Here is a 25,098-nt window from a genome sequence, read left to right on the forward strand (position 1 = left end):
ATGGCTTAAGATCATTTCGCTATAATGCTGCACAAATCTGGAATGAGCTACCGAACCATTGTCGAGTGGAAACATCTTTCGACCAATTCAAAAAATTGGTACAAACATGGGACCCAAGTAACAGCTCATGCCAGTGCAGTGCATGCATATAGTGTTTATGCCTGTTTTATTTTACTTTTATTTTCTGTGTGACTATTTGATTTGTGCAATCTTATTATTAACTTGTGCTATGTTTTAAATGTACTATATGCTTTTAACTTATATATGTCATTATGGTATCTTACTATGCATTATATGTTTAAAATTGTGTTGTTTTCATGACTTTTGTATGTGTGTATTGTATTGTATTGTGTGTGTGTGTATTGTATTTTGTTATTAAGTCGACTTGAAAAGCTCACTAGAGCTTGTCTTATGTAGTTTATTGAATATTGACTCTAAATAAAACTTTGAATTGAACTATAATATTTATCAATTATGGACTTTTGACGAGGTCAATACGTTATATATGGACCTGTTTAGATTTGACAGAGGACGTATGCCAAAGAGCATGAAGGTCGTAGTATGAACGTAGTCGGGTCGTAAGAAGAGCGTGATGAAGACGGTATGGGCGTGGTAGAATCGTAATATGGTCTTCAAATAGCGTGGTCTAAAGTTGCCATGATGAAATAGCCAACCGGTTAACCAAATAGCGGGTAGGGCACTTCCACCTTCTTCGTGGGAAAGTGATGTAGGGATGTTTTTGAACTTCGATTATCAAAGAAATTAGAAATTGTTTATTAAAACTGCAACTACAATGTCACAATTGTTTTATTCTAACTGCTAAAAGCCTATGATATTTGTCATCAAACGCAGTACCTTATTTGACACCTTCCTTTGAAGTGTAACATGTTTATAGAACTTAAATAAACAAAAGGTCAGTTGATTAGTAATCACGTTAAATGATTCTGTTAAATTACTGTTTTATATAGTAATACTTGTTTGAATGTTAAAACAGATTGAATGCGACGACATTAGCTTTCGTCGGATACTTTATTACGTCCGGACAACCCATGCTTTGCAAATTTTAGGGGGGGGGGGGGGGCGCACGCCCGCCACGCCCCCGCCTAAATCCGCCCCTGAATAGTATAGTAAAAAGATGTGAAAACGTGTACAAGTAAAACAATAAAAAATGAAACAGTATTAAGCAGTATAATATCTACTAACGTGTTTGAAATCTAAAATAGCACTGCAGTACTTATCACTATCTGTATAGCCAATGACATTAAAAAGATGTGAAAACCGTTGGAAATATATTACTTGTGTTCAAATTTTACAATTTTTCACTGAATCTCTTCACATTTAATATCTATTAGGAACGAAAAACATTCAGGGGTAAGCGCCATATTTTTCTAGCACAAAGAAGTAAACAAACAACCAAAACAACATATCTGTTTAGAAAAAAAATTAAAAAGATACAAATGATTAAGACATGAGTTATGAAATTACCCCTCCAATTTCCAGTGTTTACACATTATCCCCAAACACAACTTACAATTGTATTAGTCTAGCCTTTTATAATTTTGTATTCATCAGCTGGGAGACGACTAGTTTTTAAGAAAAGCTATTACTTGTAATTATAATAGTATCTATGAATCATACAAACATGCAAAGAATGGAAGGATTCCGAGAGGTCCGATCCTCTACTTTCAACATAGTTTCTTCCCCCTAACTTAAATTAACCCGAATTGGAGGGAAAACGTCAATATTGCAGAAATAATCTGTTTAACAATTATGTCTCAGGAGCTGGAAGACACTTTAGCAAAATTATTAGTACCGGATAATAATACGATACAGCAGGTATGTTTGTCAGTTAATATGCATTCAAATGAGAGAAAAGAAGAAAAATATATGGAATGTCCACGTGCCTGACGTTTCCCCGACATCCATTTTAAGTAAAACAAAAAAAAAATTGGACGAAAGGAAGAAATTCCAATCTGAACATAATCGTTTCGTCGTTTCGATAGTAACGTGCATGCCTGTAGGCCAAGAGATAATTCAGTCTGTGGCCGAGTGGTGGTGGTGGTTGGTTGGTTTGGGGGGGGGGGGGGGGGGGAGGGGGTAATTGTCCATTACATTCAAATAGGCATAATTTGGTAAAATGTTAAAGGTGCTATAGTAGCTATGTTTTTGACAAAATTATAAGCAAGTTTTAAAGCTGCTAAAATCAAAGATGTGAACTTCAAAATTCACTATAAGCATGATGAGATCGTTGGAATGTTAATCCTCTTGCTGCTGGTGGGACACATATATATGCATGTGGCCAAACGGACTGTGCCAGAGGGACATATATGTCCATGTTTTAATTTATGCAAGCTTCTCATCATTGCTGTACCTCTTTCAAAATAAAAGACCGAAAAATTAAAAAGTGTAACATGTTTCTACAATGGCTCTGAAATGTAACTACTAACAGTTATTACGGCATGGCTTCATATATCGAATGACGTCAGTGTTTGGCATGTCACGTCTCAAACATCAAACGGTCGTATTTCTGGCATTTGAAATGCAACCCTGAAAAACAACTGGCAGCCAGAGGATTAACATGAACTACAGTGGGGGTCAGTGGGGTCCTGATCCTGAAATCCTGGGCTTAAAAACATGAAATCCTGAGGTCCCTAATTTAAAAAAAATTGAAATCTTGTCATCCCGCAATTTGAAAAAAGAATTCCTTGATCCTGAAATCCTGAGCTTAAAAACACCTGATCCTGACGTCCCGAAAAAGGTCCTTCCCTCTCTACAGTCAGTACAGAAGTGTTAAAATAATTCATGATTAGTATCATGTTGTTTGCCTAGTCGTATCTAATTAATTGTACATCGTGATAACTTGTATCATACATGTAACAAAAGCCTGCATATTATTCTAAAAAAGTTTCTGAAACAATAACACTTGTTTCTTTACATACAATGTGTGTGTATGTCAGGGATCGCAATGTATGAAAATTTAACGATGGAGGAGCTTTCACCATGATTAAACTTGTATCAGTTTCTGCAGTGTGGTGCTGTGATCCTTCTTTCATTTCCAAGTAAGAAATGTTGAACAGGCTAATATATATTGCTTATCTATACTATTAAACAAGAAGACCTCATTTTGTGTGTCGCTTCTCTTCATTCCGCAATAAATTTATCATCATGTCTCTGTGTCCTATAATTGTACATGTACATGTAGGTACCATGCATAGTCGCATTTGTCATCCATTCTTATGATTATTCAGTTTAGGTTATTTTGGGAGAAAAACGGAAAAAAATCCGTCATCAGACCCACTTCTAAGTCATAGACGAGACTTCAGTTTTAGGCTTTTAAAATGAAAATTAAATAAGCCAATCAGAGTGGGTCCATATCGGGGTTTTTAGATGGTAAGAACCACTCCTATTATACCCCTTTAAACATAATTTTCAAAATTGTATTTCCCGCTCAAAACCTTTTTTACCGGAATTCTCGGGTTTTATCTTTCCCGTATAAGGTCTAGTCCGTTTGGTATCATGTTAGCGTTTGGCATGAATGAACACTTGCGTTTGGAGTTTCAAAGCATAAATTTGTTTGAAATCGATGTTGAATTGAAAGCTTTGAAATCATGATTTAACAAACGTTACTCTGTGTCTTAATACTTGAAGAGCTGGGTTCATTCAAAAAAAGTTCCTCCAATACTAAATTATCATTTCATTGATGTGTGTACAAAATATTTTGTAAACAGAGTTTGTATCCTATGTAGGGATGGCCTTTGGTGGTCTGTAGATCAGGATGATTATGTTAACGATGCCTTTGACCAGCATTTATATATTCTGATTTATATCTGACATGAACCAAAGGTCTGTAAAGGGGGGAAACATTTGGCAGTAAAATCGCCAAGTTTTTCCATACAGATCATATATAAATGCGATGTAAAAAACGTGACAATTGAGTTTCAAGTCTTGTAGCATTTTTATTGGAAACACAGGCACACATGAAAATTTAAACACTCTAGGGACTTTTTCTGCTAGTAATGTACAAAGTATGTCTGCCCGAACATATTTTACCAGGACAAAGTTATCTCTTACAGAAAAACTTTATGTCTAGGTAAGCGTACAAGGTACATGTACGTAGTACAGAATATTAGTTTAAGTTAAAATTCTTAAAAATTCTAGGTATGTAAACGTTTCAATATGCCGCACAGCCCTATATTTTGATATTTGAATTTTTTTTTTATTGCATATGAATTAACTTCACATTCTACATGATTTTCAAAACTTGGGACTATTATACCAGTAGTCCTAGAAACTTATTAGCAAAAGCATACTTAAACAAAAGCAATACAGACAAAAATGACATCATGCAGATTTTGTATCTATAAAATAAAATATTATACCTACCTGCCTACCCATGACAAAAAATGTACCGAGCTAAGTACAAACGTTCACGTAAATTGTCCCAGTCAATGGATGAATTTAATGTGTCAATCAATGGCCACAGCCACACTGTTTTGAATTTCATTCTATATTTTAAAATATTTGAAATTTACAAGTGTTGCGTTTTCATTGGCACTCAGTATATTTAACAATACTATTGAGTAGCAAACAAATGGAAGTGTTTAATGACCTTGATTTGGTATACAGCCGTTGAACGGTCGGCTTAACAATAGCAAGATGAATAGAAAAGCTATATAAGTAAATGATCAGTTGCAAATTTATCCAAATCTGTGAATATATTCAACAAATTAAAGCACTATTAAAGCACAATTAAGTAATTACACTTTAAAACATTTAAAATATAGATTAGACCATTGGTTTTCCCGTTTGAATGGTTTTACACTAGTAATTTTGGGGCCCTTTATAGCTTTTTGTTTGGTGTGAGCCAAGGCTCTGTGTTGAAGGCCTATTTTGGTTTACTTTTATAAATTGTTATTTGGATGGAGAGTTGTCTCATTGGCACTCACACCACATCTTCCTATATCTACAAAACAATATTTTTTATTAATATTTTATAGAAACAGTAATTATCAAATGTTTATTTTACCACAATCCATTTTCAAGGGAAGTTATGTTGTTTCAAAAATAGGCTCTCTGCCACAAGTACTTAAAAATCAGAGGGATCTTTTTTTCAATGTCAAATTCAGAAATTATGAACCTGTATCAAGGGCTTGCAGCATCAACAACAAGAAGTTCCCTACCTGTTTTGTAAAATGCTTTAAAAAGTTTTGGTGGGCAAACGTTAAAAATTGAAAATAGAGTTGACGCTCTAAAGGTGTTAATGACTGTAAATAGCAAATTTCAAAGTAATAAACTATACCAAGGGTCTGGAAATGGTAAAATATGCCAGTCATGACTAAATCTGTATCTATTTGTCCTAAATGACAGATTGGGGCAAATTAATTTTTTTACAGAAATAATTTTGGTCATTCCGTTGAGATAGGGTTTCTTAATCGCCATTTGAATTTTTTTTTTTTTTATTATCTCTTTCCTGTAATTAAACATCAGAGTAGTAATATCTGTCTAAAACTCTTAATATGTGCAAAATTACGTTGTCAATATAAACCTTACTTTCGTTTTTGGAAAGATTGGAACTTGTTCTAAATCTTTCCTAATGCACTGACCTCCCTAACAACACTACAGGTTTGCTACTATGACTAAATGTGTTCACACTGAAATATAGTTCCCTATAGTTCTCATGTATTTGCACATAATACACATATAAACTGTCATCGGTCGTCCGTCCGTCTGGTGTCAACAATTTAAATTTTTTTTTTTCTTTCTGAAACTAATGAACCAATTCAAACCAAACATAAGCTGAATGATCCTTGTGTATCTAGAATAAAGCTTGTGTTTTATTTACTGTTTTGTAAAAAGAAATGGCCGCCATTGCTAAAAATAAAACTTAGGGGTAAAATGCAATGTTTGGCTTATATATCTCAAAAACCAATCATTAAGAGCAAATCTGACATGGGATAATAGAGTTGTTACTGATGACAAAATGGAGGTCAAGTTTAATAATGACGATTTTGACTTTTACCGTTCAGGAGTTATGGTTCTTGAAAAATTGAAAAATGGAGTTTCCAGTCGTGTCCATGCATTTACTCATGAAGTGTTCAACCAAAGCTTTTCAAATTTTAATATGTTGTTACTTATGACAAAATGGAGGTCAAGTTCAATAATGTTGATTTTGAATTTTACCGTACAGGAGTTATGGTTCTTGAAAGATGAAAAAATGGCGTTTCCATTCATGTTGTTGCATTTATTCATGAACCATTCAACCTTAGCTCTTTCAAATTTTAATATGTTGATACTGATGACAAAATGGAGGTCAAATTTGATATTGACGATTTTCACTTTCACCGTTCATCAGTTATGGTTCTTGTGATATTGCCAGGACACAAATAAATGTTAATAAATCCGGTTTGCTGTCGTTGTGACAGCCTCTTGTTGCACAATAACTTTAGTATAAGTTAATAGAAATCTATGAAATTTTAACACAAGGTTTATGACCACAAAAGGAAGGTTTGGATTGATTTTGGGAGTTTTGGTCCCAAAGAATTAGGGGCAAAAAGGGTCCAAAATTAAACTTTGTTTGATTTCATCAAAAAATTAATTATTGGGGTTCTTTGATATGCCAAATCTAACCGTGTATTCAGATTCTTAATTTGTGGTCCTGTTTTTAAATTGGTCTACATTAAGGTCCAAAGGGTCCAAAATTAAACTTAGCTTGATTTTAACAAAAAATGAATTCTTGGGGTTCTTTGATATGCTGAATCTAAACATGTACTTAGATTTTTTATTATGGGCCAAGTTTTCAGTTGGTCCAAATCAGGGTCCAACATTATTATATTAAGTATTGTGCAATAGCAAGAAATTTTCAATTGCACAGTATTGCGCTATAGCAAGAAATCTTCAATTGCACAATACGCAATAGCAAGAAATTTTCGATTGCACAGTATTGCGCAATAGCAAGAAATCTTCAATTGCACAGTATTGTGCAATAGCAAGAAATCTTCAATTGCACAGTATTGCGCAATAGCAAGAAATATCTAATTGCACAATATTGCGCAATAGCAAGAAAGTTTCAATTGCACAGTTTTTATGAAATATTCTTTGAAAATTCGAGTTATCTTTCAGTTATTGAATCAACTTAAATCATTGTTTTATACAATATACAATGTATATTCACTTTTACTACCAACTAATAAGGCCTAAATTAAAATATTGTTTGTTTGCCCTTTTCCGACCCTATGTTTTGAAACAGGGTAGGTAGGTAGGTAAAATATTTTATTTTTTTCCCAAAAAAAATAACTTGGCTCGTTATATTTTTTTTCATGGGTAGGCAGGTAGGTATAATATTTTATTTTATAGATACAAAATCTGCATAATGTCATTTTTGTCTGTTTTTCTTTTGCTAATAAGTTTCTGGGACTATGTTTTGAAAAAAAATATCATGTAGAATGTGAAGTTAATTCATATGCACTACTATTTTGTTTTCAAATATCAAAATATAGAGCTGTGCCGCATATTTTCAACGTTTATATATGCCTGGAACTTTGGAGAGTTTTAACTTGCACTAATATTCTGTACTACCTACCTTGTACGCTTACCTCTACCTAAAGGTTTTCTGTAAGAGATAAATTTGTGCTGGTAAAATACATGAAATATGTCCGGGCAGACATACATTACTAGTAGAAAAGGTCCCTAGTGTTTAAATTTCCGTGTGTGCCTATGTTTCCAATAAAAATGCTACAAGACTTAAACTCAATTGTCACGTATTTTACATCGCATTTATAAATGATCTGTATGGAAAACTTGGGCGATTTTACTGCCAAATATTCTCCACTTTACAGGCTTTTGTAACCTTTGGTTCATGTCAGATATAAATAATATAGCAATGCTGGTCGAAGGCATTGTTAACATAATCATCCTGATCTACGGATCACAAAAGGCCATCCCTCCATAGAATACAACGTCTGTTTACACAAAATAGTTTGTACACACGTTGATAATTTTGTATTAAGGCCAACTAAAATTAATTAGTAGATTTTCATCCAAAATTTTTAAAAAAATGGGGTGCGTGGGAGGATTTTATTTTTTAAATTTTATTTCATATGAAACCCTCTTGTCACGAGTTCTTCGTACCGCGAGGTATAAACAAGTGTAAAATATATATTATAATATATTATGATAATAAGCTTACGTCATGTATATACATGCCGTATAAGGGACTATAAGGAATCATAATATTTAATTTTTCAAACTCTTAAATAAATATCTAATTTGCAACCACTGTTATACATGTACATGTAAATTTGCCCCTTTAGAAACCTATTTATAGGAAACATCAAAAACGAAGAGAAATACTCTCTTCACTATACCTACACCAAATTTATTTTGCTTTCTAAGCAATTATTTGTAGTCCCCATAAATTAAGAAAATGTACATGTATTGGTACAATTGTATGCCACACAAGTATTATGAGTACAGAATAAAATGAAAACTCAGTGTTGAAAGTCATTATGATGTAAAACATCACCAAAAACAAAGTTGTTGTTTAATGACTACATTGAGGATATTGTCCCTGTTTGGATAGAGAGTGTTTGCTGTTTGTCAAAAAAAAACCGACAGCCATGGGTAAATCTAACGGCTTGCTATACGTGCTATAATAAAATGCGTTTGTTTGTCGACTTTTTTTGTTCATTATACGGCCATAAATCTAACAAGTTCGTGCTTGTGTCAATTTCTTTAATCCAGTCATGTTTTTTTGTACCAATTTGTTCCACGATTCTTGGGTTTTGGATATCATTCACAGTCGAAGTTTCCTGACACAGTCATCAATTTAAAAAAAATACGTATAATCTACTGAATCACATTTGTAACATACCGCAATTTCCGTTTTTGGACACAGCGTTTTACTCGTAACTCGAATATTTCATACATGCTCTTCTCGTAATCTATCTTAATTCTCGGTAGATGATGTTGTCATCAGAGACCAGCACAATATGTCAACTTGATCATTTTCGTTAGATTACTCGAAGAAATACAAAACCGAAATTTAAAAGAGGAAGTTTTGAATGAAACGAAATAATCGAATGTTCCCGGTAACGGACATGAACAAAATCCGGAAATCATATTTTTTTATTAAATAAAAAAAATCGGGGCGGGACGATTTCAGAGGGGCGGGCGGGGATGAAAATCTATCAATTAATTTTAATTGGCCTAAACGAACTTTTTTGTAAATGAACCCTGCTCTTCAAGTATAAAGATACAGAGTTAACGTACGTCATATCATGATTTCAAAGCGTTCAACATCGATTTCAAACAAATGCTTTGAAACTCTAAATGCAAGTGTGCATGTCAAACGCTCACATGATACCAAACGGACTAGACCTTATACGATAAAGATAAAACCCGAGGATTCCGGTAAAAAAGTTTTGAGCGGGAAATACAAATATAAGATTTTTTTTGTAGGAACGAAAAAATAAAATAAAATAAAATCTTGCTGTTAAATACAAATAAAAGATTTTCAGGCGGAACGAATTTATAGGGTCGGTCGGTAAAGGGCAAACAAACAATATTTTAATTTAAGCCTAAATTAAAACAATCTTTACCATTCAGTGATTTCAAGCACTTTTTTTACATTTTAATATTTTATAATGTATTTAAATGAGTAGTTATTGTTGCAAACTCCATTAGAAATTTGAATTGAGATCAGTTTTGGAATAAGGGAAAGGGGGATGTGAGAAAAAAAATTGGGGGGGGGGGGGTAAATTTTTCTCATTTCAGATTTCATTATTAAAAAGAAAATTTCTTCATCCATTTTTTTGAGAGGATTAATATTCAACAGCATAGTGAATTGCACAAAGGCAAAAAAATTGTTTAAGTTCATTAGACCACATTCATTCTGTGTCAGAAACCTATGCTGTGTCAACTATTTAATCACAATCCAAATTTAGAGCTTAATCCAGCTTGAATGTTGTGTCCATACTTGCCCCAACTGTTCAGGATTCAACCTCTGCGGTCGTATAAAGCTGCGCCCTGCAGAGCATCTGGTTTTTCTTGAAAATGTTCCCTTGATCCATGACATCAACATGCTGAAACAAGTTTTATAAAGGTTAAACCAAATTATTATTATTTTCCAGATTTAGATTGCTATATGCAAAATTGACCATATTTTTGCGTTTATAGATGTAGAAGTGCACATAGGCGAGTGACATTTTCAGAAAAGACGCTTAGTTAGTGACTTTAATGCACCCACCTAACACACAGCTGATTTTTTTATATGTTATAGTATAATATCTGAACTTCCTTCTTTGGTCGGTCGTAAAAAAATCGTACGGTGCAATTTTTGTAAAAATTGAATTAAAATCGAGAAATAATTCCAAATTGAAAAATGACCAACAGTATTGAAGAGTGAAAAATTAACATGTAGATTTATTTTCTGTTGTCACAATGCAAAAATCATGTACGTTTAACATGTCAATGTATAAAAAAACACTTTTCAAAAATAAAAGAAGTAAGTTTTGCGAAAAAAAAGAAGCTTTTTGTAATAATTTTGGAATTTTTTTATAAAATGGTGCCAATTTTCATATTTTTTTTCATTTCTTATATATTTTCGGCTTGAAACCCAAATTAATGATGTTCGTTTAATTCAAAACTTCATTACTTGTTTAATACATATCATTATCACTGTATTATTCTGGATTTTATACATTTTTACACAATCCCCCTTTTCAATCAAATTTCCGATTTCGCTTTCTCTGTTAATTTCCCTCAAGTTAAAGGACCTAAACGCTTCGAAAAAGAGTATGAATAATCTTGAATGCATTTTTTTGGTACAATATTATGTACAGTATATAAAAAAAATTAAAAGGACCATAGAACCTAAGATGTCAACGTTTTTTCTTGGTAGAAAACCAATATCTTATTGTTCTTAGTCAATTTGCACTTACAAAAATCAGATATTATGAATAACGATTGAAAAATACTTCTTTCTCAATTGGATCAATGCACATTTTAGTTTTGCAACTAAAAGTACGCAAAAATGTGTCAAATCTGATATTTTCCCCATGAACTTGAACGTGTGATATGTCCACCTTTTAAATTTCCTATCGTTTTAACTATCGCATACGGTAGACTTATTGATGGTGCAAATTTAATCAATATTTTAGAGGAAGCATAGCATATGTACTAGGGCCACACCAAGAGCCTGTATGTTGACATACTATAAATACTTTAATATATGGGGATATCTATTCATTCAGTTGACAATTTCTGTGATATGTCCACCTTTTAAATTTCCTATCGTTTTAACTATCGCATACGGTAGACTTATTGTGCATGTATAGTTTCTTTTATTAAATATATGTACCTTTACCAGCAGTTCATGCTCTTACAGGTTCTATAGCTCATCATCTATCTTTGTTCATAAGAAAACTCTCTTTTAACGCTATCGAAATCATCAATAGATGGCGGGTTTATCACAAATTAAACAAAATTCATATTGAATATTGACACGTAGATCGGTGCTGCAAGAAAACTCTAAAGTGTCCGAAACCAAAAATAAGTGCGTTTAAGTCTAAGCAAGACGATTTGAGCAAGCTACTTAATATCAGACTTCCAATCAAAAAGATTGCCATCGTGTCACGCCTACCTAGTGCATCATCATTCAAACTACATGTTCTGAAAGCTAGCAAACAAAGACATGGCGTCATAACAAACAAATACGGCAGTAGGTTTACCTAAGTATGAATACGGATGACAAAGGTTGTCTTAATACATCATACTTTTTTCACGATTTGATAAATTTATACTTGTGAAGGAAAAATATACGCATTAGGGAAATTGTACATGTACTAAAATCATTGTATAAAGCATCTGTTACACAGAATTATGTCAGTAACAGCGAAGTATCAGGAATCGTCCCAGTTAAGCAAAAGCTTCACAGACGCAGTTTTAAAATATAAATTTCGACTGTCTTATATTGTTAAAAATCACAAATTATTGCATTATTTATTATAAATTAGATTTATTTCGTTTCTTTTGAAGAAATAGATTATTCACAGAAACTCCTCCAGAATGACAAAAAAAAACTATATATAGGTTAAGCCGAACTATATCCCGCAAATTCATATTAGTTGATAAATATCTATATATATCCAAGTTTTGAATTCTGGTAAGACATTAATGCTTGCATTTTTAACTGCAAACCTATTGACTGCACAAACGTGAGTGAAAATAAATGCAGTCCTAATAAAAAAACATGATAAGAAATTCAAGTGTTTGTAAAGTATACATTCCCAAATATCAAAATATAGGTCACCGTGGGACCTAACTTTAGTTGATAAATCACCGCATTCTAATTTTGCATCTGGGGTCAGTTTCACAACAAATCTTTCAACTAAAGCTGGTCGTAAGTCATGAATAGTTCAGTTTACTTATGATTAATCTTGTCTTAAGTTTTTTTTGTGAAACCGACTTCTGTATCTAATGTTTGGTAAACCTTAGTTTTGCAGCTATATATACGTCGCGGACAGGATTCCATTATGATTGGATCCATATCATAGTGACCTGATTTTAGTTGATGACCATCCCCTATTATATGATGTGTATGCATACTTAGTTTGGAAAACCCAGTTTTAACGGTTCAAAAGATATGGACCGGACACAAACCAGACAGGGACGAATCAAACAATGTTTGAAAACTTGACGGCTCAAATGTCAATGCCAATGTCAAAATGAACTGATTTAATTTATGAAGAACCACGTGCCATCCCATAATACATCTCTGAACTAAGTGTGTTTAACATCAGTTCTATAGTTCAAGGCAATGCATTTTATATTTGAAATCATTGGTTTTTAGATGAACTGTATGCATGTATAAGTTACCTGATTTAATTCTACACAGGCCGCAAACAAGTGGGAACTGACGGACAGACAGACTTAAAATGTGATTCATATATCCTCTTTTACTTTGCTTGTAGTTGTATTAAACATGTAAGATAGGGATTTCCGATCTTGACATGGTTAACAAACAGGAGACTATTATGGCACACCGTTATTATATTTATTCAATTTCAAGATATGGACCATAATTTGGTATTCGGCCTTTGGTTTCTTTTTGTATCCTTTTTTATAAGTTCTAAAACTTTAACTTTTATTCTGTGGGTTGTGTTGGTGTTAGAATAGTATTAATGGAACAATTGAGTTTTTCAAGAAAAAAATAATACATTTTGATTCACCGTTTACATGACAGGAAACCAAACAGGAAACCAATCTTTATTTTCTTTATTTTGTACAATATATTTCAAAAGACATAAATGAAAACCATTACTAGTGTTACTTGCTTCATGTTAATATTTAAAATTTATTTTCAATGTTTAATTAAAGTTTTTTTTAAACGCGACAGGAAACCATAAGAAACCGAAAGCATTTTTTTAGTTTTATTTTATTGCAAAATCTGCTTAAAATAGTCTGAACAGTATACTTTTTCTTAAAATCCATCTTAAATGTAACAGTATTATTAAACTCCTAAATATGTGTTTGTTTTGAAAACAATTAGTACAATTTATTCAGAAATTTCCATATTTTCTTCATTGATACAGGATACCATAATCGTTGTATCTTGATGTTTTAGCCAAAAAAATGTATTTATATTTGGTTTTGAAATTCCAGTTATATACAATTTATTCCAAATCATTGGCAATGTAAAATTCTTTAAATCCAGTAAAGAAAAAAACTTTTAACTTGGAATTAAAATCTTTAAAATGGGCACCATGTGATATTTGTGACCTGTACACCATCTACATGGTTTCCACATTTTAACCTACTTTAGTGGGCTAAAATCAATAAAGTACTTCCTTTCAAGTCATGCATGGTAAAAGTTTACTTCTCCTTTGACAAGTTTATTGCGTTTCTGAAAAGTGTTTGCAGAACATGAATAAAAAAAAAAAATTAAAAATTGTGACAAAGATACCAACTTTGTACATTCCAAGTGTAACGGTATATTAACATGTATTTTTTATTAAGTTATCTTTATTCACCTAAAATATCCAGTAAAGTTTACTGCTGAAGCAAAATCAATCCAACGAGCATCGGCACAATGATAAGAGACGTAATGTCGATTGAATTTTCCAAGGACCCTTTACATCGTTATCAGGAAACAAAGTGTGTCATAACGTCTGTCAAATCTTAAATCGATTTTGTCAAGTCATTGGGCATTTATTTTCACACAAGATCGTATGTAACATTATGCACATAGGAAAAACAATAGACCCCCGGTGCAATCTCTTTGAAAATTGTATTTTCCTTTTTTAAACAAGACGAAACAAGTCTACAGATTATGTTTGCTAACATCCCGTTGGAAACAAAAACAATGTTTAGACCTAGTATTTCATACATCCGGCCGTAAGGGCGTGATCACATGTTAGTTACATGTTTCACGTATGACCGGAAATGATTAGAACTTAACGACAAAAACAATTTTAATAAAAAAAAGGAAATAACTGGACTTCTGTTTCGTTTGAAATGTAACGCATAACGATAACGTCATTTTCTAACTTAATTATTACGAAGAACAAAACTAGAATGTAAATCATCTCTGATTTACCTGTTTGAACATCTCGCGAGAGTTCATATTTGCATATTGTTATAAAGAATTCTATTACAACAAAGCAGATAACATCATCTAAAATTTGCGTTACGAAATTGGAAACCAAAGTAACGCTAGTGTTCTTACACCTGCTACAGAAATACTTATAGTTCTCAGCATTTTCTTCTGACTATTCTTATTGGTCGATGTTCTTTATTACTTGAAAGCAAAAGTTACGAATTTGCCGGTGACGATTATCTATAAATCAGTCAGCGTTATGCACTTCGGAAGCAAAAAGTAACGCGAGAAACGACACAAAAATACTGTCGTATAATCTTTGAAATTTGTTAATTTCAATTTTTTTTCTAGGGAAGAGTAGCATACACTTGTATGTTGATAAAAATAAAGGCATCTTTAGATGTAGTTACAACTTTTCTTACAGTAATACACATTTTTATCACTTTTCTATCGTTATAGGAAACGAGCCCAATAGCAAATTATGGTCCATATCTTATTTAGTTAAATAAGATATCTTATAAACTAATTGAGATATCTTAATAACAAAATGAGATATCTTAATAACAAAATGAGATATCTTATATATTAATTGAGATATCTGATTTATTAAATAAGATATCTTATATATTAAATAAGATATCTTATTAAAATGCTTATAAAGATATCTTATTAAATATATAAGATATCTTATTTAAAATATAAGATATCTCTATTAATTTATAAGATATCTTATTAACTATATAAGATATCTTTTATATAATTAATAATAGCGATATCTTATTTACTTAATAAGATATCTCCATAAGTTAATAAGATATCTCTATTAGTTTATAAGATATCTCTATTAATTGATAAGATATCTTATAAAGTATGTATTTAAAAGATATCTTTATAAAGAAGTAAGATATCTTATGTACTTTTTAAGATATCTTATTAATTAATAGAGATATCTTATTAACTTATAGAGATATCTTATAAACTAAGAGAGATATTTTATAAACTAATAGAGATATCTTATTTACTTTCAAATTGAATAAGATATGTTATAAAAATTAAAGATATCTTAATACTTAATAAGATATCTTGTTAAATAAATAAGATATCTTCAAATTTGAATAAATATACAAACGACGTGCCATAGACTATTGTCACTATTGATTTGACAAAGACGTCTACTTTTTACTCTCTTTATTGCGTTGTTTTCTCTCCCTTTTACTCATCCAACTTACAAATATTTCATCATATTTTTTTTTATTTTGCATGGCACAACATCAAATATAGTAAATATTAATACATTTAAGGTCAAATACTGTGAAAGTACTTTTATTCGTGGGGTACCAATTTTCGTGGTTTTCGTGGATGACTTTATCCACGAATTTAAGTTTCCAACGAAATAAAACAACCATTGTCCAAATCAAGACATGGAAAGATCCCCGTCGGTAGGTTTGACTACTGATATAATCTTGAGAATATATTGAATAACGCCAAATCTGAGAATACTTTAATAGCAGTCACAGAACTACAACCACATGCAGGATTATACTCATTTAATCTTTAATAGCCTAAACTGTACAACTTTTGATCTTTTAATTCTCATAAAAAATATTTTTGATCGATGAAAGTCAGATTTCTGGTATTGATATGCTAGTATGATAAAGTATTCATTTCATATCCTCATAGTGCTCGTACATATGGGAAATAATAATTTCATACTGGGCTTGATTTTGATAAGAATTATTTCAAAATTTAAGATACGTTTATATCATTTTTTATGTTACTATTTTCTTTAGGTGACATGTCTATGGCCTAATTTACACCTTTGATGATCACTTTATCATGGGTTCATTAGTGTTATCACTTCAATTTACAGGGGTCAATGCTTACTTTGCAATTTCCACCATTCAAAACATTTGTAACCTTCGTTTCTAAAGGCTTTAATTTTCAATTTAAAAAAAAATAAAATAAAATCCACGAATTAAAAAACCCACGAACATGTAAATATTGCTCAATCCACGAAAATTGATACCCACGAATTAAAGTACTTTCACAGTATTTGTTATTATACATCGTTTTTGTAGAAAGTACCGTTTTACCTATAGCAGAGTGAAAACGTCAAAATGACGTCAATTATCGCAAAACCATGAACGATAGGCAACTAAGAATCAGAGCGACGTTATCATAGTATCGTGTAAAGTAAAATTTGAATTAGGTATATTACTAGCTGCTTCAAATAAGACAATAATACTACAAAAGTGTTATTCTTTCAATTTTTTATGAATGACCTTTGACCCCAATTTAAAAAGAATTGCACCATATTTCACTTTTATGACCGGGAAAAATGGAATCTACACATTTTTAACCGGATTTTTGATTTGGGGATGTACGGCGGGCGGGCGGTCGGGCGGGCGGTCGGTCGGGCGGGCGGGCGGGAATCAAATGTTGTCCGTGCATTAACTCATGAACCGTTCAACCAAAGCTTTTAAAATTTTAATATGTTGTTACTGACAACTAAATGAAGGTCAAGTTCAATAATGGCGATTTTGACTTTTACCGTTCAGGAGTTATGGTTCTTGAAAGATTGAAAAATGGAGTTTACAGTCGTGTCCGTGCATTTACGCATGAACTGTTCTACCTAAGCTTCCCAAATTTTAATATGTTGTTACTGATGACAAAATGGAGGTCAAATTCAATAATGGCGATTTTGACTTTTACCGTTCAGGAGTTATGGTTCTTGATAGATTGAAAAATGGAGTTTCCAGTCGTGTCCGTGCATTTACGCATGAACTGTTCTACCTAAGCTTCCCAAATTTTAATATGTTGTTACTGATGACAAAATGGAGGTCAAGTTCAATAATGACGATTTTGACTTTTACCGTTCAGGAGTTATGGTTCTTGAAAGATTGAAAAATGGTGTTTCCAGTCGTGTCCGTGCATTTTCTCATGAACCATTCAACCAAAGCTTTTGAAATTTTTATATGTTGTTACTGATGGCAAATTAAAAGTCAAGTTCAATTATGACGATTTTGACTTTTACTGTTCAGGAGTTATGGTTCTTGAAAGATTGTGAAATGGCGTTTCCATTCACGTTGTTGCATTTACTCATGAACCATTCAATCTAAGCTTTTCAAATTTTAAGATGTTGATACTGATGACAAAATGGAGGTCAAATTTGATATTGACGATTTTCACTTTCACCATTCATCAGTAATGGTTCTTGTGATATTGCCAGGACACAAATAAATATTAATAAATCCGGTTTGCTGTCGTTGTGACAGCCTCTTGTTTCCTTTCGAATGATATATAATATAGCTGTGTGTTAGATAGATGCATTAAAAATATTTTTTAGGTCTGAATGTCACTCGCCTCATAGTGCATAAAAAATTTGATCATTGATTTTTTCTTGAAATTTTGGCGGTGTGTTCTTGAGGTTTGTTTGCTTGTTTTTATGGCCCCACATGTACAACGAAGTTGTCGGTGCCATATAATTTTACCCTTGTGTGAAGTTGTCCATCATTCCATATTTTCATCATTCTGTCATTCCGCAACAAAACATTTTACTGTGTTTTTTTTTAAACGCCTTCAGATATTGGGCTGATTTTTGGTATGTGAGTTACAGGTCAAGTTTAAGTTTCCTTCCCCTCTGCTAATCCGAAATGACAGGCTATGGACTTTGATAAATTGTTGAAAATCACAATTATACAGACTTTTTTTCTAAATGCTTTTAGATATTGGGCTGATTTTTGGTGTGTGAGCTAACCATGATAAGTTACAGATCAAGTTTAAGTTTCGTTCTGCTCTGTTAATATTTGCCAAAATTAAGGGTTTACAACTTTGAAAATTGTTGAAAATCAGAGTTATATGGACATTTTTCTATACGCCTCCAGATTTTGAGACTACCATCATGTTTGTGTCCACATGTGTTATTGAAATTGTAGATTTTTCAACTTTTTGAGATGGGGCCATTCGTGTCGCTTTGACACATCTAGTTTCAATAAAAGTTATATACCTTGATTTTTTATGTCAGTATGGTTCTAAATTACTTTATATTAAGTTTTTTAGTTGCGACATCGTCATGTAATCATTCCTGCCATACACAACTACGCTGTCAAGTATATGCAGGTTTTTTATGCCCCACCTACGATAGTAGAGGAGCATTATGTTTTCTGGTCTGTACATTCGTCCGTCCGTCTGTCTGTCTGTGCGTTCGTCTGTTGATCTGTCTGTGCGTTCGTCTGTTGATCTGTCTGTTTGTTCGTCCGTTTGTTCGTCCCTACGTCCGTTTGTCCCGCTTCAGGTTAAAGTTTTTGGTCAAGGTAGTTTTTGATGAAGTTGAAGTCCAATCAACTTGAAACTTATTACACATGTTCCTTATGATATGATTTTTCTAATTTTAATGCCAAATAAGAGTTTTGACCCCAATTTCCTTTTCCAGTCGTGTCCATGCGTTTACTCATGAACTGTTCAACCAAAGCTTTTCAAATATTAATATGTTGTTACTGATGACAAAATGGAGGTCAAGTTCAATAATGTCGATTTTGACTGTTACCCTTCATCAGTTATGGTTCTAACTTCTTGAAAGATCGAAAAATGGCGTTTCCATTCATGTTGTTGCATTTACTCATGAACCATTCAACCTAAGCTTTTCAAATTTTAATATGTTGATACTGATGACAAAATGGATGTCAAATTTGATATTGACGATTTTCACTTTAACTGTTCATCAGTTATGGTTCTTGTGATATTGGCAGGACACAAATAAATGTTAATAAATCCGTTTTGCTGTCGTTGTGACAGCCTCTTGTTGGTTATTATCTTGAATATTATTATAGATAGAGGTAAACTGTGAACAGCAATAATGTTCAGTAAAGTAAAATCTACAAATAAGTTAGCATGATCAAAATGGTCAATTGACCTCTTAAGGAGTTATTGCCCTTAATAGTCAATTTTCAACAATTTTTCGTAAATTTTTGTAATCTTTTACAAAAATCTTCTCCTCTGAAACCACTTAGTCAAATTTAACCAAACTTGTCGACAATCATCATTAGGGTATTAAGTTTAAAAATGTGTCCGTTGACCCGGCCAGCCAACCCTGATGGCCGCCATGGCCAAAAATAGAACAAAGGGGTAAAATATAGATTTTGGCTTATAACTCTGAAACCAAAGCATTTAGAGCAAATCTGACATGGGTTAAAATTGTTTATCAAGTGAAGATCTATCTGCCCTGAATTTTTGAGATGAATCGGACAACCGGTTGTTGGGTTGCTACCCCTTAATTGGTAATTTTAAGGAAATTTTGCCGTTTTTAGCTCACCTGGCCCGAAGGGCCAAGTGAGCTTTTCCCATCACTTGGCGTCCGTCGTCCGTCGTCTTTCGTCTGTCGTCCGTCGTCGTTAACTTTTACAAAAATCTTCTCCTCTGAAACTACTGGGCCAAATTAAACCAAACTTGGCCACAATCATCTTTGGGATATCTAGTTTAAAAAATGTGTGGCATGACCGGGCCAACCAACCAAGATGGCCGCCAAGGCCAAAAATAGAACATAGGGGTAAAATGCAGTTTTTGGCTTATAACTCAAAATCTGACATGGGGTAGAAATGTTTATCAGGTCAAGATCTATCTGCCCTGAAATTTTCAGATGAATCGGTCAATCGGTTGTTGGGTTGCTGCCCCTGAATTGGTAATTTTGAGGAAATTTTGCTGTTTTTGGTTATTATCCTGAATATTATTATAGATAGAGATTAACTGTAAACAGCAATAATGTTCAGCAAAGTAAGATCTACAAATAAGTCAACATGACCAAAATGGTCAGTTGACCCGTTTAGGAGTTATTGCCCTTTATAGTCAATTTTTAACCATTTTTCGTAAATTAAAGTAATCTTTTACAAAAATCTTCTCCTCTGAAACTACTGGGCCAAATTAATCCAAGCTTGGCCACAATCATCTTTGGGGTATCTAGTTTAAAAAAGGTGTGGCGTGACTTGGTCAACCAACCAAGATGGCCGCCACGGCTAAAAATAGAACATAGGGGTAAAATGCAGTTTTTGGCTTATAACTCAAAAACCAAAGCATTTTGAGGAAATCTGACATGGGGTAAAAATGTTTATCAGGTCAAGATCTATCTGCCCTGAAATTTTCAGATGAATCGGTCAATTGGTTGTTGGGTTGCTGCCCCTGAATTGGTAATTTTGAGGAAATTTTGCTGTTTTTGGTTATTATCTTGAATATTATTATAGATAGAGATAAACTGTCAACCGCAATAATGTTCATTAAAGTAAGATCTACAAATAAGTCAGCATGACCAAAATGGTCAGTTGACCCGTTTAGGAGTTATTGCCCTTTATAGTCAATTTTTAACCATTTTTCGTAAATTCAAGTAATCTTTTACAAAAATCTTCTCCTCTGAAACTACTGGGCCACAAATGTTTATCAGGTCAAGATCTATCTGCCCTGAAATTTTCAGATGAATCGGTCAATTGGTTGTTGGGTTGCTGCCCCTGAATTGGTAATTTTGAGGAAATTTTGCTGTTTTTGGTTATTATCTTGAATATTATTATAGATAGAGATAAACTGTCAACCGCAATAATGTTCATTAAAGTAAGATCTACAAATAAGTCAGCATGACCAAAATGGTCAGTTGACCCGTTTAGGAGTTATTGCCCTTTATAGTCAATTTTTAACCATTTTTCGTAAATTCAAGTTATCTTTTACAAAAATCTTCTCCTCTGAAACTACTGGGCCACAATCATCTTTGGGGTATCTAGTTTAAAAAATGTGTGGCGTGACCTGGTCAACCAACTAAGATGGACGCCACAGCTAAAAATAGAACATAGGGGTAAAATGCAGTTTTTGGCTTATAACTCAAAAACCAAAGCATTTTGAGGAAATCTTACATGGGATAAAAATGTTTAATCAGTTAACCCGTTGTTGGGTTGCTGCCCCTGAATTGGTAATTTTGAGGAAATTTTGCTGTTTTTGGTTATTATCTTGAATATTATTATAGATAGAGATAAACTGTAAACAGCAATAATGTTCAGCAAAGTTAGATTTACAAATAAGTCAACATGACCGAAATGGTCAGTTGACCCCTTTAGGAGTTATTGCCCTTTATAGTCAATTTTTAACCATTTTTCATAAATCTAAGTAATCTTTTACAAAATCTCCACTGAAACTACTAGGCCACAACCATCTTTGGGGTATCTAGTTTGAAAAATGTGTCCGATGACCTGGCCATTCAACCAAGATGGCCGCAACGGCTAAAAATAGAACATAGGGGTAAAATGCAGTTTTTGGCTTATAACTATGAAATCAAAGCATTTAGAGCAAATCTGACATGAAGTTAAATTGTTAATCAAGTCAATATTTATCTGCCCTGAATTTTTTCAGATAAATTGGACAACTGGTTGTTGGGTTGCTGCCCTCCAATTGGTAATTTTTAAAGAAATTTTGCCGTTTTTGGTTATCTTGAATACTATTATAGATAGCGATAAACTGTAAACAGCAATAATGTTCAGCAAAGTAAGATCTACAAATAAGTCAATATGACCTAAATGGTCAATTGACCCCTTAAGGAGTTATTGCCCTTTATAGTCAATTTTTAACAATTTTCATTAATTTGGTAAATTTATGTAAATTTTTACCAAATATAGTTCTCTGTTACTAATGGGCAAAGTTCATTATAGATATAATTGTAAGAAGCAAAATGGTTCAGTAAAGTAAGAACTTCAAACACATCACCATCACCAAAATACAATTTTGTAATGAATCCATTTGTGTCCTTTGTTTGATATGCACATAGACCAAGGTGAGCGACACAGGCTCTTTAGAGCCTCTAGTTGGTTATTATCTTGAATATTATTATAGATAGAGATAAACTGTAAACAGCAATAATGTTCAGCAAAGTAAGATCTACAAATAAGTCAAATTCCCAAAATGGTCAATTGACCCCTTCAGGAGTTATTGCCCTTATAGTCAATTTTACCAATTTTTCTAAAAAATTTTGAATTAAGTTGTATAAGCATTGGCACATCTCATTTCCATGGACAATATTTAGCCTCGCCCCACACTGTCACAGTCTAATGACTGAAACTTATCTTGGGTTACATGTAATTGTTTGTGATTAGATCAGTTTAGATGAACTGCTAAGGTTAGATCACAAGTGCAATCTTTTGTTATTATCTTAGAAATCATTATACTATCTAATATTATCTTATATCTAATACTACTATTAATTATGTCAGTAAATACAGGTGAGAGACACAGGCTCTTGAGAGCCTCTAGTTTAATATACAGTTCAAGGCAAGGCTTCTAAAACAATCATATATTCCGGACAATTGTATAATATCCGATAAAGTCCGGCTGGACAATGCATGAATTGGTCATCTACTTACATTTGTATTAGTTTTCTAGGCTTTCTTTAGAGACAGTCATTTTAACATAATTTGCGATCTTTTTGACCCAACCTTTTGCCTCTAACAGCCACACATTTTTGGTCATAAAAGTGACATAATGATTAATAAATTAATAATTCATATAGTTCAAATCCTCTTTTAACACTTTGTCTGTGTTGTCCTTATAGAGGATCCAAGTTGTTTAATTGATGGTCCACATTGTCTTCTTAGACGGTCCAAGTGGAATCGGTTTGACTTGGCTCCGGGCCGAGTTGTCCTGCATTTTCTACCTGTTCAGGTATTCCATGTACATCATGTACAAGAACTTTTTTGTACTGAAAAAATAATCATTTAAAGGATTCTCTGTTTTGTTTTCTCTGAAATGATTCAGGTGACAGGTATAATAATTTTAGTACCGGACACAGTACAAATAGATCAGTCTATCCAAAGATATTTTCTTATATTTCAGCAGTTAAAAAGATTAAAATTATAAGAAATACGTTTATAAACATGATTTGACGAAGAAAAAAATTGCTTTGCCAAGCGCAGCTGTATACGACGGCAGAGGTCCAACCCTAAACCTGAACAGATAAAATTCAGCTGTCCGGCAATTAATTAGACTTGATTAAAAAGAAAAGGTGTTATATTAGTAGTTGTTTTGATAGTACCTAATCATCATGTCACTTTTATCGTAACTTCCAATTAAATTATGTCAAAATGACCATCTCTTAAGAAAGCCTTGAAAAATTAAAGTATCCCATTGTAAAGCTAAATTGATAGATAACACCAGAGAGTTCTGATAAAACTTTTGGTAATATCAGAAGCAATGTCGGAATGGAAACTTAAAATTTTCGGCGGGAATAAAAAAGTCAGATTTTTTGGTGTCAAATAATTTTTTGACCCGGTGGCTTTTTTTTTACCCAGTCGGGTCGAAGGGAAACAAACATGTTTTTAATTTTGGCCTAAGTATATACATGCATTGGTTCATGAATTGGATTAACATTTTTCACCAGTCACTCGTTTCATATGACTTTAACAAGCTCTCTTAGTCTACTTTTGTGACATGTTCTTCATTTACTAAAATATACATATTTTTTTACTGTAGGCAACCCAACAGTTGAAGGAGCTATTCAAAGATCCTGATATTATTCCAGGTTTATGCAAAGTTTTAGGGTTATCTCAAGTTCCTCAGGTTTGTATTTAAAAAGAAAAAAGTAGTACATTTGTAGTTAAAAGATTTATAATTCCTGAAGAATTTTAAAAGGACCACAGTGGCTGTTAACTTGTCAGGGATATTTCTGTTTTCTTTCAAGGGTGATATTTGAAATGAGTTTTTTTCCAAATCTCACTTAGAAGTGAATAACGAAGGCATAAAAATGGCTCTAAAAATGATAAAACTGATGTTCAGTAGTTTTTATACGACCGCCCGCAAAATTTGAAAAATTTTTCGTCGTATATTGCTATCACGTTGGCGTCGTCGTTTGCGTCGTCGTCGTCGTCGTCCGAATACTTTTAGTTTTCGCACTCTAACTTTAGTAAAAGTGAATGGAAATCTATGAAATTTTAACACAAGGTTTATGACCACAAAAGGAAGGTTGGTATTGATTATGGGAGTTTTGGTCCCAACATTTTAGGAATTAGGGGCCAAAAAGGGCCCAAATAAGCATTTTCTTGGTTTTCGCACTATAACTTTAGTTTAAGTTAATAGAAATCTATGAAATTTTTACACAAGGTTTATGACCACAAAAGAACGGTTGGGATTGATTTTGGGAGTTTTGGTTTCAACATTTTAGGAATTAGGGGCCAAAAAAGGGCCCAAATAAGCATTATTCTTGGTTTTCGCACAATAACTTTAGTTTAAGTATATAGAAATCAATGAAATTTAAACACAATGTTAATGACTACAAAAGGAAGGTTGGTATTGATTTTTGGAGTTTAGGTCCCAACAGTTTAGGAATTAGGGGCCAAAAAGGGACCCAAATAAGCATTTTTCTTGGTTTTCGCACCATAACGTTAGTATAAGTAAATAGAAATCTATGAAATTTAAACACAAGGTTTATGACCATAAAAGGAAGGTTGGTATTGATTTTGAGAGTTTTGGTCCCAACAGAATAAGGG

The 25,098-nt window shown here is 32.7% G+C and overlaps 1 protein-coding gene across 3 annotated transcripts in view; it reads left to right on the top strand.

Moving 5' to 3' along the window:
• The first annotated feature begins 1,634 nt into the window (after nucleotides 1–1,634).
• LOC139525464 (importin-4-like) overlaps nucleotides 1,635–25,098 on the top strand; it is a 371,591-nt gene continuing 348,127 nt past the window's right edge. The window contains exons 1-2 of one of the 3 annotated variants that reach the window (XM_071320816.1): nucleotides 1,635–1,836; nucleotides 24,086–24,172. In XM_071320816.1, the coding sequence (XP_071176917.1) occupies nucleotides 1,771–1,836; nucleotides 24,086–24,172 (153 nt within the window). In that variant the 5' untranslated portion in view covers nucleotides 1,635–1,770. The remainder of the gene's footprint in view (nucleotides 1,837–24,085; nucleotides 24,173–25,098) is intronic. The other 2 variants (XM_071320818.1, XM_071320817.1) reach the window with 2 other exon arrangements.

The sequence above is a fragment of the Mytilus edulis genome, chromosome 5 (assembly GCF_963676685.1).
Source record: "Mytilus edulis chromosome 5, xbMytEdul2.2, whole genome shotgun sequence".
Classification (NCBI taxonomy): domain Eukaryota; kingdom Metazoa; phylum Mollusca; class Bivalvia; order Mytilida; family Mytilidae; genus Mytilus; species Mytilus edulis.